Raw genomic sequence first — 16,048 nt, 5'->3', positions numbered from 1 at the left:
GGGAGGCGGGGTTAGCCTCGGTGAGTCCATGTGAGCCCTTTAAGTACTGTCTCTTAGTTCCATAGCCTTGTGGATCTCTCTCACGGATGCAAGCCCCACTGACTTCCAAGTTAGTTAGGTGTGTGTTTGTTTGTGGAGCCCCAAACTTTACTCCTCAGGGAGAAGCTAGTAGTTGGGAGTTCTTTCCTGGTTGTGTGTCACCATGCCAGGGATGGGGTTTACAGCAAGACTGTGTCTCAGGCTCTCCTACCTGTTTCTTTTTTTTTGCGGTACGCGGGCCTCTCCCGTTGCGGAGCACAGGCTCCGGACGCGCAGGCTCAGCGGCCGTGGCTCACGGGCCCAGCCGCTCCGCGGCACGTGGCATCTTCCCGGACCGGGGCTCGAACCCGCGTCCCCTGCATCGGCAGGCGGACTCTCAACCACTGCGCCACCAGGGAAGCCCTACCTGTTTCTTTTAAATTTAATTTGTATTGGCATCTAGTTGATTGATTTTACGATGCTGTGTTAAGGTGTACAGCAAAGTGAATCAGTTATAGATATACATGTATCCACTCATTTTTAGCTCTTTTCCCAGATAGGTCATTTTAGAGTAGTGAGTAGAGTTCCCTGTGCTATACAGTAGGTCCTTATTAGTTATCTATATTTTATATAGAGTAGTGTGTATTTCTGTCTGTCTGCCAATTATTTTCTCCCCTGGTAACCATAAGTTTGTTTTCTACATCTCCTACCCGTTTTGATGGGGGCTTTTTTTGTTCCGTTTGTTTGTCTGTCTGTCCAACGTATAGGAGTCACTCGGCTAGTTCTTGAGTTTCTGTGAGTGGGGCGGGGGGGATTCAGAACCTCAGGCCAAATTTCCTAAGTGTGCACTGTTCCATATCTACACAAGGTTATATTGTGCTTGGCTTCGAAAACAAGCATTTTACTGAATGTCTGTTGCATAAAAGGTGATCAAATGGGAAGAAAGTGAGCAAGACTTGACTTAGGCCTTGCCTTTAAGGAGGTTAAGCTCTAGAGAGAAGAAACAAAGTCCAATAACGAAGACAGAATAAATTAAATTACAGGATATAATAATGCATGATCAAGTTCCCCAAAAAGACGAGTGGAAACGATGGTGCATTTCAGGTTAAGAAGACATTGTGCACAGGGTCGGAGATGGCTGACAGCGTGGATTAGTGAAACAGCATGGTATGTGTGCACGAGCACTGCGGTCTGCAAATGGAGGCGGGGGATCATGTTTGAAGACAGTGAAAAATTGGGCTCTCTAGAGGAAGGTGAGTCTACCTTTGAATTTGAACACCATTCTAAGGCATATGGAGACTACAACTACAGGAGCCATAAAAAGGGGAGCAGAATAATTAATTAATTGAAGGTCAGGGGAATAACTGGATACACGTGGAAGATGGCTTGGAAAGAGAGCCTGAAGACAGAGAGAGCCTGAAGACAGAGAAGCCAATTAGGTGCGTATTCATGTTGTCTGTTCCGCCGATCACATTATGCAAAGCAAGACAGACTGACCTTGATGACTGGAGAGGTGTTGGTGGGGCTTGGCTCAAGAAGGAAGGTAAGTAAAGGGGTGGTTTTTAGAGGTAATGAATATGTTTAGTACCTTGACTGTGATGATGGTATCATGGGGTATACATATGTCCAACCCTATCAAGATGTGTATATTTCTTTGTATGTCAATTACGGTTTAATGTCGGTAACGGGGAAAAAAACGATGGCCTTTGTACAGTTTAGAAATTCTGGAGGTTGATCGCAAATTTTGGATTGTTGCGGGTTTTTTTTTTTTTTTTTCGGTTTTATCCAGAAAATACTCACTCACCATACTTAGCCTGAATCCAATCATGAGTAAACAAGCAGGCAATGCAAAGTGAGAAACGTTTTACAAAACAACTGGCCTGACCTCTTCTGAAATAAATGTCAGTCTCATGAAAAAAATCTGAAGAGGCTAGGGCAGCGTTCGTTCTAGACTAAAGGAGAGTTTAAAAAAAAAAAAAAAAAAAAAAAAAGAGACAGACAAGGCAACTAGCTGCAAAGCGTGACCTTTCACTGGCTCCTGAGTGAAAAGACCCAAAAAGCTAGAAAGAATATTATTGGCAGAATGGGGGATATTTCCATTTAAATTAGATAATAGTACTGTATCGCTGTTTACTTTCCTGTGATTAGGTTGAAGTGTTAGCAAGTATGCAACATAATCATTAAAACTATACAGGCACATAAAATATACATGAATATCTATCTATGCAGGATATATAAAGAAAGATGTCTGTTAACGTAAATAGATGTTACTGTCAATAAATAAAGCGAATGTGGCAAAAGGTTGAATTAACTGCAGTTCTGCGCTAAGTTTGTTCTAAATAAGAAGCTAAGGAACCTTTAAACAAACATTGTTTAAACGAACAAGTAAAATATAAAATGTTCTTAAGAAAAGAATGATTGATTGGGTAGAAGAAGAAGTTAAGGGAGTCAGAGAGAAGCTGTTGCGAAGATAGACTTGGTTCCTTGCTAAGAGAATGTGAGCTTCATTAGGACATCGTCCCATTTTAAAAGACGTATAGAACGCACACATGGTACCCAGAGACTTACTTAGCCGTGCTATTTCATGGTTTGAGGAAACACTCCAACTCATTAGATCACCCAGTACGACTTCACCCATATTTCTCTTTAAAAAGAGTCTTGGGGTTATATATTAAAAGAATGCAACTCTCTACCAGAAAATGGTTCAGCAAATCCCGGCCATATCACGTCTCAGAGCTTCAAAGCACGAGGATACACACTGCATTTATTTCAACACCTGTGTGCATCCTGCAAGAAGATGGTCTTTTTTTTTTTTTCTTCTTCTTCTTTACGGTGAAAGAAAAAAGAGTCACCTTTGAATTCACTCTCTTCATCCAGAGAACAAACTTACTAACAACTCCAGAGAACAAACTTACTAACAACAGAGCCTATCCATTTTACTAGTGGCAAGTCATCTCTTAGCCTAAGTCGGCCACTGGAGAAAGCAAGCACTTCCGTTCTTGCATTCAGTTCTGCCACGATCCTCTCAGCTCCACAAGTCGTCAGGTCCACGGCCTGAGGTGGACTTTAATCTGGGTGCTTTCATAGGCACGCTGCCTCTTTGCCAGTGTTGACAGGCCTAAATCATTAATGCTTCCAAGCACCCAGGGCTCTGAATCTCACCACTCAAATATGTGACTTCGTTTCACAGGCTTTGCTTACTTCAAAAAAAAAAAAAAAAGGCAAAATCCTGCAGTAGGCATTAACAACAGAGGTACTAGAACTCAGTTATTTTTGGAATTCACAGACTTTACAAAGGCACATAATATTCTGTCCTATGCTGCGCTATCACTTACAGCCCCAACAGGCCATTAGCTCGACTCAGATCTCATGTGGAGAAAGAGAATCTGATGCCCTAAATCACTGAGGTGTGGTAAAGCTGGGAAAACAACTCCAAACAAACATTTCCTCTTCCTTCAGAAAAGAAATGAAAGCTGGCTTTTCTACAAGCTGTGATTTCTCTAATCTCAGTGCCCTCATCCACCCTCGTCAACTTCTCGAGGAATCTTTCTCCTTTCCCAGCAACCCTGGCCCCTCCACGATCTCCATGCTCGCTGGGAGGCTACCTCTTAGACATAGGCGTCACTGCAAAGTGTTTGTTTTACTTTCCATGATGTCCAACTTGGGAATTTTCCTGACCATGGTCCCCAGTCCTCCACCATAAAATGCACTCATACCTTTCCTTTTTGTCCCATCAATTTGGATTAGGCGCTTCACCTCTCTCTATATAGATCCTAAGTATAAAATGAAATCTTCGACACACCATGGGACCAGGCGACAGAGCTTTAAGTGTGAATCAAGGCGTTCCCAGGTCTCTCCCTTTCTGTGAGGTAAGAGGGTCAAGTAAACCCAGTTTTAGGACCCAGGGAAAAGAAAGCATGCGGTGACTCACGCTGGGCCTCACAAGACGAGACGAGGAGTCACGAGAGGCGGGGGACAGAGCAAGTATTTGTGGCCTTCATAAAACCCCCTGTTGTCTAGCCTAGCACAACAAGAAAAACCAGTAAGCAGATGGCTGGCAACCACCTGTCACGGTCCTTCTAACAATGGATTCATTACCCCTGCAAAATGCTTTACTTGGTTTGACCTTTTATTTGCCTCATGAACTCCAGTTTTCTTGGAACCCCATCCTAGGCAGAGAAGACGACTAGAAGACCACCACCAGACCTGGCTGAGCATTTTGTCTGCACACTTTTTATCTCCGCCCTCAGTGTTACGTGATAACGTTCCAAAAGGGTCTTTACTTTCCTCAAGCCACACTCATTTTCAAGATTACCCGACCTTTTATTTCAGTGAAAAGACAGACATCTCCAACTTCCTTCTCTTAGGCACTTCTGAGGAAGCATTTTCAGCTAATGCGCTTACAGTGATCCACTGAGCTGTAATTTATTCTCATTTCGATGGAGCCCTTTTCAGCATTTTGACCTCTTGCGCTCATCTTCTTCCTGAAACCTATGCCTGCTTGTGTGGCTGAGCCACACTGACTCCATTTTGTCAGCTCCATTCTTGGGCACACAGGCCTGCCTCCTCCCTCCCCTTTCTGCGTGACTGAGCTTCAGCCTACTCACTAGGACTGTGCCCAAGCCAGACAAGTCCCCTATCAGCTTTTACCCTTGCCTCATCTGATACGAAAACTGGAAGAATGCCGCTGACGCAGGTGGTTAATGGTCCTGAGACCACCGCCCCGCCCCGCCCAGAGGGGAGGAAAAAGCCCCAGTTTCCATCCGTGCAGACATGCCTTGGCCCCTTTAAGTCCCCCTTTCGGCGGCAGGGAGTACAGCTGCAAACGTTTCAGGATCACCGTCCACCTGATCCTTCCCTGTACGGAAGCTGCCCATAGTAAACTTCAGAGTTGTACTTTATGGAGTTGCCTGCTTCGTTGTCTGGTCTTGGAGGCTGTTATTCAGTAAGCCCTCTTCGGTAACCTTTCCAACACTCCTCCCCACTCCTTTCCTGCCGCATCCCCCAAACGGAGGTCTTCCCCGAGGCGCTGTATCCGAGCACCTTCGTTATATATTTCTCATCTCACCCCCTTGCGGCTATCAATTCTGTGGAGTTCACTCTCAAATCTCTCCAGACTGTCCTTTTACCCCCTCCTAAAACAGACACAGCGTTTCCACATTCAAAAGGATCATTATCTTCTTCCAACCAAATCCTCTCCCCTCATTGCCTTTCCTTACATTGTCGGGTCAGTCCCCTGGCCTTGGGTACTCTATTTTCAAATAAGTCCCGTAACTTGGCCTTTGTGACTGCCTCCTAACGAGTCTTTCTACCTATAAAAGTTTTATTTTTACTTTGGGGCAGATAAAACTGCCGGAGTACATCTTTTTAGCTATTTCTCAGCTGCTAAATGATTTTCAGCGGCTCCCTGACACTGACCACACACATTCATGTCACTATAATGTGACCCCAACCTTCCTCTGCAGCCTTCCTTCCTCCCCGACCCCACCTCCTGCTTGGACCCTATCTATCTACCTGGACCAGCGGCTCCCTCCTGCCCTTGGCCCAAGGCCCTCATCTCTACATCTTCAGTTACGCTGTACCTTCTTCAACATATGCTCAGTTCCTACTCCATCCTTCAAAACCCTTCCCAAATATCAATTCGTCGAAAAGCCTCCTCTGATCTCCGAAATGAATGAAACTTTAATACCACGTTGCCTTGTCCTGACTAACTGAATAGCCAGTCCTTTGCGGGCTAGGACTGTGCCTTTCATCTTCGTACCCCAAAGGCATTTATGACAATCCCTTGTCCGGAACCGATATTAGATAATTTAGCAGGTGATTTAAACCTCTGTGCAAACGGTTCACCATTTCCAGACGTTAAGAGAGAACAAAATCCAGGAGTAGCTAAGACAGACACTTACCCATGGATTCCGAAGTTTGACTGCCCACCACGCGGAGCAGCATAGGCTGGCTGCTGTCTGACCTCTGAAGAGACGTAGAAGGAGAGGACACCGCTGTACCATTCACCTTGGCCTCTGCCTGGGGCTGAGGCATTCAAAAGAAAAAAAGAGAATTAGTTTTCACAATCAACACGCCAACAAATATATACCTATTACAGACGCTCAAGACTCAGAAATTACGACTTTTCCTACTTAGAAACCTCCCAAAGATGGTTACATTTGGGAAATTTCACTGTTGATAAGATCCATGGATACTGTCTGTGTACCTGAATTGTACCCCCTTCCAAGTTTGAAAACCATTACAGCTACGGTGGAATACGATATAGAAAATCATTAGCCTAAATAACTGAAAGATTTAGAAGGTCATGTGAGAATGGTGAAATCATATGAGACCACAAAAATGTAGTGGAGAATTCTTATTTTTGTGAAGTATTAAGGAACAAGATGGAGAGAACCTATCTCAAATTTTTAAATTCCCAGAAAGCCAGGACTGTGTGCAGGCGGGGCCTCCCACAATGCAATATCCTGCTACATTTTCAATGGAGACTTAAAAAAATTACGTTTTAGGGATTATCAAAAGGAAAAACCCAAAGGCATACCAGAAAATAAGACTAATTAATTGGGGAAAACAAAAAGAGTTAAAAAAAAAAAAAAAAAAAAAAAAAAAAAGTTCCATTTCAAGAGGTAAAATTTCCACTTTGAGGTTAACTAGTGGAAACCTTTCTGTATTTTTTTTTCCCAAGATGAATTTTAAATCAGTCAAGTAGAAGATATTTTTGTAGGAAACAATCTGGAACAACTATAAAATGACATGCTAGTTGTTCCTCCTCTTCTTATATCCCTTGATACCTAGCACTTTGCCAGGCACATACCAAGTAATTAACAAATCGATGCTTGTTATAGTTCTGAAAGGACTCGGAGTTCTAGTTTTTAGTTTGAAGAGGGGAAAATGATGTTTGGTTTGTAAATATCCCATGCTACAGAGAGGTGGCTCTCACTTGCTCCAGCAGCTGCCTCAGCCTATGTAACTGTGATTCCAGCTGTTTATTGTGGTCTTCCAGGATTTGCATCCTGGCTTCCAGGCGGCCTTTGTGTTGACGCAGTAGCTTGGCCTCAGCAATGAGCTCAGCATCCCGGGGACTCTGGGGAGAGGTGGGCATCATTTCAGGAGGGGATGGCAGTGGGGATAGGCCTTTATGTTCATGCTGCTGCTTGAGACGATCATATTCTGCTTGCAGATTCCTGTTCGGCATCAAAGAAGTGGAAAAGACAGAAAAAAAAAACAAAGAAAATTGAATATCATCACCAGATTTCCTATAAAATGGAAGAGAGATACATCTGACCACCACCAAGCACAATAGCAAGCAAAAGGGAGGCACTTAATGAATGGTTTTTATGACGACGATTTTAGTGATGCTAAGAAAACAAAATAAAATTTGAAGCGTCTGCCCGGAATATGTGCAGGGGAGATGCTCTTCAGTCTTCTGTACTCAAAGCCTTATGAGTGCTATGTTTACATAATTAAGCAGCAAAGGAGTTATAATCATTGTGTAAGTATTTCCTTATACTGTCACGAGATTATAATTCTTATACCTCTGTCAACACTCTGGTTTGCTTAAAAAAATCAAATATTTTCAACAGCAATGTGCAAGAACATAGTAAGAGTGTACCCATGTACCCACCACAGCGCTTTAATGAAGTTAACATTTGCCATATTTTCTTCAAATTTCTTTGAAGAAATAAAAATATGACAGTTACAGCCGAAGCTTCCCCACAGGTTCTCCTCACTATGATATCAGTTCCCCGCTCACCAATGCCCCCAAGGAGACAATGCCATCCTGAGTTCCACGACCGTCATTCCCACGAATGCATCCACAAATACTGGCTTGCTGAGATTCGGCTTTTTCTACCCTACATAAATGGCCATTTCACGTGATTCCATCTAATAGCATTATTTTGCATGTTCTTAAACTTTCTGTTTAAGAACTCTGTTTAAGCATGCACATACCATTCTACGAGTTGCTTTTTGCCTTCAACACCGTTTTGGAGATTTATCCATGTTGATACATAACAGTTCATGATTTTAACGGCTGTAAGGTATTATTCTGCTGCTTGACTATGCCAACAATATTCTCCTCTCAATGAACATTTAGGTTGTTTCCAACTTGTCACTATTACAAAGAGTGACGCAATGAACTTCTGTCTACGTGTCTCCCTGGATACCTGTTTAAGAGATTCTTTACAGAATACATGTAGATGTAAAATTGTTGGGTTCTAGCAACATCTTCAACATTGCTACAGATCACCAAACTGCTCTCCTAAGAGTTTTTATACCAATTGACTCTCCCAGCAGTAGTGAGTGAGATTTTCCATTTGGTCACATTCTTCCTCAGATACTTGGTGTTACCAAACATCATTTAAGTTTTGGTTGATGGGTATATTTTTAATGAGCGCATCTCTGACTACTGGTGAGGCTGAACTTTTTCTGTTCTGGCCGTACCGCGTGGCTTGTGGGACCTTAGTTCCCCGACCAGGGATCGAACCCACGCCCTTGGCGGTGAAAGCGCAGAGCCCTAACCACTGGACCGCCAGGGGAGTCCCCGAGGCTGAACTTGTTTTATGTTAGTTGGCTTTTCATGTTTCCGTACCCATTTCCCTACTGGGTTGTCTTTGTCTTATTCACGTTCCGGATACGTTCGAGATGCTTATCCTTTGCCAGTTACATGCACAGCAGATATTATCTCCTACACACATCTTAGCATAGCTGACCTTTAACTTTATTCTTGGCATCTTACTGTACAACAATTTTTAATCTCAAAACACTCCTCCATGTTTTCTGCTTTTTATGTTTTAAGAAAATCGTCCTTACACCTACATTTTAAAGTTCAAAAGTTTGTTTTTCACAGTTAGTTAGGACTTCGCGCAGAATCTTGTCTGTTTGGTGTGAACATAAAATCTAATTTTACTATCCCCACATAGGTAACTTATTAAGCCAGCCCCATTCATTGTGTGGTCCACCTTTTGTCCACCGATTTCTATGGCATTTACATAATACATCAAGCATCCATAAATACACAGGTGCGCTTCTGAGCTCTCTAGTCTCCGCTGTTGGTTTATCTGTCTGTCCCTGTGCAGTTCCGCACTATGGCTTTAAATACATTGTCTGTCTGGTAGGCCATCTCACTCCCACTTTGTTTTGTCCTAAAAATTTTCTCGGCTCTTCAGCCCTCTCTGATCATCCCTATGATTTTAGTGTGAAGATTTCATATTTCAGGAAAATCCTTGTTGAAATTCCGGGTTTGAATTACATTGACTGTATAGGTTAAAATGGGAAGAGCTGACTCCGTGTTATTGAGTCTTCATATCCAGGAATATGGTGAAGCTCTTCAGTTATTCTAGTCTCCTGTTCTGTCCATTAACAGTGTCCTGGGACTTCCCTGGTGCTGCAGTGGTTAGGAGTCTGCCTGCCAGTGTAGGGGACACGGGTTCGAGCCCTGGTCCGGGAAGATTCCCCCATGCCGCGGAGCAACTAAGCCCATGCGCCACGACTACTGAGCCCACGTGCCACGACTACTGAAGCCTGCCTGCCTAGAGCCTGTGCTCTGCAACAAGAGAAGCCACCGCAATGAGAAGCCTGCACACTGCAACGAAGAGTAGCCCCTGCTCGCCGCAACGGGAGAAAGCCCGTGAGCAGCAACGAAGACCCAACACAGCCAAAATTAAATAAATTAAAAAAAAAAACAGGGCTGCCCTGGTGGCGCAGTGGTTGAGAGTCCGCCTGCCGATGCAGGGGACGCGGGTTCGTGCCCGCGGCACGTGGGAAGATCCCACGTGCCGCGGAGCGGCTGGGCTCGTGAGCCATGGCCGCTGGGCCTGCGCGTCCGGAGCCTGTGCTCCGCAACGGGAGAGGCCGCAACAGTGAGAGGCCCGCGTACCGCAAAAAACAAACAAACAAAAAACAACGAAACAAAAACAATGTTCTGTAACTTCCTGTGTTTTTCCTCTAGATTTTAGGTTGAATGCTTAAGTCATTTTCCTTATTTTTATGCTTTTTAATAAATACACATAGGGGTATAGATTTCCTTCTTGCTTCAGAATTGCTGAGAATACAATTCCAACGGAGGACACCTGTTATTTGATACCCAGCAAATGAACAGAACTCTTGATACCTTTCTTCCAGTTAGGATGAATACCAAAATAAGATGACAGATTTCTGTGGTCCACAGATGGTATTTCATCGGGTTAGAGAATGTCCTACCCACAAATGCGGGAGATGTCTGTCTATGAGAAAAGATGTGAGGGGCAAGGCAAGTGGTGAGCAGGCAAGACGAGTTTTCCCGTTGTCCCTCGGGGATGGCACGTCTTCCGAAATGCCTAGTTGCAAAATGCTGGATCTCTGCACCGAAGGTGATTTTATTTCAATCCAATCTGTTTTTTTTTTTTTTTTTTGGTTTGTTTTTGACTAAAGCTCTACTACCCTGTACCTAACGTTACAAGTTTTCTAGGAATTTGTTTAAAGTCACACAGGAAAATCAATCTACGATCTTTTTCATTTACAGGAATATAGTATCCTATCTGTATTGACTGAAATCCTATCTGCTATCAATCTTCAAGGAGAGTTATATGTGCAGTTTGTTTCAGAGACATCTGCTTTGAGAAAGCAGTAATAAGAAGAAATTCACCAAAATACGTTTACCCTCAGCCAGGTTCAACACATAGGTCCTCTGGGTGTGAACCACCATAAGTAGCTGTTCACATTAATTAAATCCAATTTCTGGCCGCCTAACTGACAATCATCGAAATGTTTCTGTGAACCTGAAGCAGCATCCAATGTTCACAAGGTTTCATGTGATAGGAATTATCTTCTGTTTTACTTACCTTGAAGTGTTCACTAAAAGAAATCTACCTTCACTGAAATGTCCCAATTGATAACACCTTTTTATGTAGAATCCTATTCAAGACTTTTCTTTCTACCAGAGTGGGTCATCCACGATGTTCTTTTTGAAAACACTGTTTTTAGACATGGACTTCAGGACAGTACAACAAACGATTACCATCCTCCCACTTACTTTTCACAAAGTTACTGACAGGAGACCACCTTTTCCGGAGACGTCTTTCTCTGCGTCTAGTTTCCCACAGAGCTCTCCTTTACTGAGTTATTTATAAGTGCCCTTGTTCAGAAACCATGGTTTAAATACATACAAGGCACTGCACTTCTGTTTTTTATGCTTTCCACTGAGAAACAGAAAAAGCTCATTTGAATCAGCCAGGGCTTCCCAAAGCTGAGCTGTAAAGAATACCGATTGCTCTACATAGGCCCTTCTTGCCTTCCCAGATGTTTGCAATTTCTCTCGGGAGACCATTTCCTTTTAAAGACCCACATCGTTCTTCAGTTTTGCAAGATTCTCGGCTCTTATTGCTTCAAATGTTGCTTCTCTGCCATTTCCTCCATTCTCTCTTCTGAAACTTGTACTAGGTATATGTTAGAGTCTTGTGGTCAATTCCCCATCTTTCTTTAATTGCTTATTTATATTTATCTGTTTTTCTTAGTGCTGTGCATAGTAAAGTCCTCAGCATCATCTTTTCAATTCCTTATCTTCCCTGACTGGGTCCAGCCTAGAATTTACCCTGTCTCTTGAGTTCAGCAGCTTCAATGATGACAGTTTTTAATTTCCAAAGATGTCTTTTCCAGATCCATCTGTACTTCATCAATTTCTGTTTCTTAATTTGTTATTTTAATAAATGGTATTTCCTTATTTATGTCTTTGAGCATCTTAAACGTACTTACAATCTTTGTTGGACTGTTCTATCATTTTATTTTCATCGAGGCTTAATTCATCATTTGATGGTCAGTTTGCAGGGGCTATCTCAAGTCTGCGTGTGTTTTGGATTTTGGTTTGGAGACATTTTGAAAGGGACAGGGTGTGCTTTCTGCTGTATTTCGTGTTTTGAGTGTTTTCCATTCTGTTTCTCTCTCCTTCTGAACTGACTGTTCTCTGTCAAGTGGTTTTATGGCTGCTTCCACTCAGGCAGCAGGGTCTCAGGGCCTCCAGTCTAGGGCTAGATCTTATATTGGTAGTTTGAAGCTCCTACACTGAGTGATATGAATGCAATTATTGCTGATTTCATCATCAGGCAGCATGGTTCAGGTCCTGGCTTCAAGGCTGTGATGCTCCCCTTTCTCAACCATACTTCTCACTTCTTCCCTAGGTTCTATGCATTAGGTCCATGGCCACATGTAAGCTGTAGTCCCCTGCTGCAGTCCAAATGGTTCTCTTTTTCATTTTCCTTTCGAATATAAGTGAGTAGGTGCCTGTCTCTCTCCAGGTGTGTTTTGGCAGGACCCTGATTTCAAATCTGACTCTGAGCCCTGACCCGGTGAGGAGAATTTTAATTCCCGTTATTCCACAGGAGTTTGAAAGTCCACTGACCAGCGTGTGAGCCCCACACACTGCTCACCACGTCCTGCACTCCCCCTCCCCACAACTCCCCATTTCTGGCCCACAGAAATGTTCATCTTGTTTTCAAGCCCAACTATGGCTTTTTAATTTTTTTCACTCCATATATTACCTACCACTGCACAAATGCTAGGAGAAGAAGATGCCTTAAAGCAAAAGCTAACATTATCTTAATCAGAAGCCTACCAGGACATGTGGATTCTGTAAATGTACGGTCAAGGTTCCCACAGTACTCGTTCAAATCTAAATTTACCAGAACAGGGTTCAGTGAACCAAACAAACAAGTGACCTCCCCTAAACAAATATGTGGCATACATAAAACTTCTATTGAGCTCAATAACAAACTTATTTATCTTGAGGGAATAGTTTTTTTCCTGAAACTCTGAGGCAGGACAACCTGTCATGCCAAAGGTTCGAAAAGCCAGAAATAGCACCCGAAATAGCTCAAAAGGAGGTATCTTCGCCAGAAACCAAGTAAAATACAAAGTTCTTTGACTCGAGTCTAAGTTCTCTTTTACAGGTACTTATAAATTTTGATGAAGATTACCGAGAAAAACTGATGTGCCAAGAGTTGAATTAGGGCTTCCCTGGTGACACAGTGGTTAAGAATCCGCCTGCCGGATTCTTTGCAGGGGACACAGGTTTGAGCCCTGGTCCGGGAAGATCCCACATGCCGCGGAGCAACTAAGCCCGTGTGTCACAACTACTGAGCCTGCGCTCCGGAGCCCGCGAGCCACAGCTACTGAGCCCGGGTGCTGCAACTACTGAAGCTCATGCACCTAGAGCCCGTGCTCCGCAACAAGAGAAGCCACCGCAATAAGAAGCCTGCGCACCGCAACAAAGAGTAGCCCCCGCTCACCGCAACTAGAGAAAGCCTGCGCGCGGCAATGAAGAGCCAGCTCAGCCAAAAATAAAATTAATTTTTAAAAAAGCTTTAAAAAAAGAGTTGAATTAGAGACAACTTTTACTAAACATTTCCTAATAAATGTGGTCATGATTACAGAGCAGTGTTAGGGGTTGGGAAATGAAGCCAGTTAGCCCTTATGAACTAAGTCATTTTCTTAAAGTTAAAAACTTCTATGCCAGTACCTTTTAAAAAAGTACATCATAATGCTGGATATTTTTGGACGCAGTACTTATAAAGCACATAGGGGATATCATTCCCATAAAAGATCAGTGAGATACCACTGTTCCAGGGTGAGTCATTTTAAACCTTAACCGCAAGTACATAATCTGCTCATTTTAACTGTTGGCTGTCAATTTATATTGTTCGTTACCGATATGTATTTTGCTTTTCTTGAAGTTATACATGTACGTCTCACCCCTATTGATTCTCTAATTGTTAGACGGTATTTGTGAAGTCATTTCAACGTAGATGAATATATGTCAGGGATCAGACAATGACTCCACAGAGAATCTGCTTAGGTTCTTGATTATCTTGTAAATTATATTTCTCTGGTAGCTCCCTAAAGAACACTAATTCAAATTCACTTCACATGGTTATTTCTTCCTGCAGCCAGTCTTGCTAAAAAAAAAAAAAAAAAAAAAAAAAAGTCCCCCATCCATTATTAATTTCTTATTCTCCATAGAGCTTAAAAAAAGGCCTCCATTCTACAACTATGTAGCTGTATCTGATGAATTTTTTGTCATCATGTGTATAAATGTGGTTGTCCAGATACAAATTCACATTAAAATTTTTTCGCTAACTAGCTAATGGATATAAGAAACAAATCAAAAACAAAAGAGAGAGAGAGCGAGAGAGAAATCAAATTGGCCTCACCTCCACCTGCTGAAAACATGAAAGCACCTGGTCCCTCTAGCAATCCTAACAAGCTACATGCTAGTTATAATAAAGAACATTACAACAATCTTTGTGTAAGTTCTATTAATTTACTGATGTCAACCAAGTGTTTTCAATGTAGGTCATGTACTCTTTAAATGGAACTTCTGTACTGTGTGTAATTATATAATTGAAGATCACTTTCCAGTGATCACTGTCTTAACAAGTCTTATACATTAAACTGTATATCAAAGCATGAGCACACACAGGATCCATTTCATAAAGAGGGAACAACTACAAAGGTCTGCATCTAAAAAGATTAGGCCCAGAGAAATCTAGCTTTACCCTCATACAGTGTTAAAAGCAGCTACATCATATCCACCAATCTGGATTCAGGCAAATGTAGTAAATCACACAGAACTATTACAGCAACTATAAATCTAGCAAATTAGCAGTTTCTAAAAAAAAAAAAAAAAAAAGGGAAAGACAAATTTCGCAGGCGTGAGGTATTTTAAAAACTGGAAATTGCACAGAGCCTTTTTCAATTATAATTAAGATATTTAAAGCTATACTGTAAAATTTTATCAAACACAAAGTCAAAAATACCCCTAAACTAGATGGAAAGAGACATTAATATGCCTTGGCACTACCAGTGTTAATTATGGAGCCGCTCACAGGGTGGGAAGTAAAAATATGCATATTTTAGGTCTGCCGTAAGCAAAACAGTAAAAGTGGCAGGAACCCCACCCCCACCCCGCCCCAGGCTCTTGTTTCTAATCCTCTTCTCTTAACATTGTCCCCTTGTAATGCACGTAGAGCTCTTAAATTCCAACCCCTTTCCTACTGAATAAACCTTACTGGGATTTTATAATAATGTACCATTTCTTCCAGTGATATCTGCATTTAAAAGCGATGTTGAAGCGGGACTTCCCTGGTGGCGCAGTGATTGAGAATCTGCCTGCCAATGCAGGGGACACGGGTTCGATCCCGGTCCGGAAAGATTCCACATGCGGCGGAGCAACTAAGCCATTGTGCCACAACTACTGAGCCTGTGTGCTACAACTACTGAAGCCCGCATGCCTAGAGCCAGTGCTCCACAGCAAGAGAAACCACCGCAATGAAGAGTAGCCCCCGCTCACCGCAACTAGAGAAAGCCCACACGCAACAACAAAGACCCAAGGCAGCCACAAAAATAAATAAATAAATAAATAAATAAATAAATAAATACCTTTACTTATAAAAAGCGATGTTGAAGCAAGTAAAGAAAAATACGAGAATTTTTTTTTGGACACATTGCCTTTTTGGTGCCTTTTATCACCCATGGCTGAGGTGGGAATTGGAACAGGGTTTGAGAGCACGGTTCTGGAGTTAGAAAGACCTTGATTCACAGCCAGGCTCTGCCAGCTGCTGAGGCTGGGCAACTGACCTAAGCACTCACCCCACCAGGAGGTTCAGTGAGCCAGTGCGGTCTACATTCCCTATGTACAACTTTGTTAGAACCAGACCCAGCCCAATCTAAGTGTTCATAATTATGACTTCTTTCTCTATATTGTGTACTCTTTGGATTTGGAACCTCAGGTGTGCCGAAAGCTTCTTACCAAAGGAAAGCACTTAAATTGTCTGAAATAAAATCAATCTAATAACACCCACTGAACTTGGCAGAATACACACACACACACACACACACGCACGCACACGCACACACACACACACACAGCGAGAGCGAGAGCGAGAGAGCGAGAGAGCGAGAGAGAGCGAGAGAGAGCGAGAGAGAGACAGAGAGAGAGAGAGAGAGAGAGAGAGAGAGAGAGAGAGAGAGGGAGAGAGGGAGAGAGGGAGAGAGGGACAGA

The 16,048-nt window shown here is 42.7% G+C and overlaps 1 protein-coding gene across 1 annotated transcript in view; it reads right to left on the bottom strand.

Annotated features, from left to right (window-relative positions):
- DMD (dystrophin) overlaps positions 1-16,048 on the bottom strand; it is a 1,809,438-nt gene that overhangs the window by 27,966 nt on the left and 1,765,424 nt on the right. Inside the window, exons 73-74 of the mRNA XM_007456856.1 lie at positions 6,959-7,202; positions 5,922-6,045 (exon numbers count right to left, since the gene is read on the bottom strand). Coding sequence (XP_007456918.1) covers positions 5,922-6,045; positions 6,959-7,202 — 368 coding nt within the window. The remainder of the gene's footprint in view (positions 1-5,921; positions 6,046-6,958; positions 7,203-16,048) is intronic.

The sequence above is a fragment of the Lipotes vexillifer genome, unplaced genomic scaffold (genome assembly GCF_000442215.2).
Source record: "Lipotes vexillifer unplaced genomic scaffold, Lipotes_vexillifer_v1.1 scaffold207, whole genome shotgun sequence".
NCBI lineage: Eukaryota > Metazoa > Chordata > Mammalia > Artiodactyla > Lipotidae > Lipotes > Lipotes vexillifer.
Note: the sequence above shows the minus strand (reverse complement) of the source record. Positions and strands in the feature narration are given on the sequence as shown.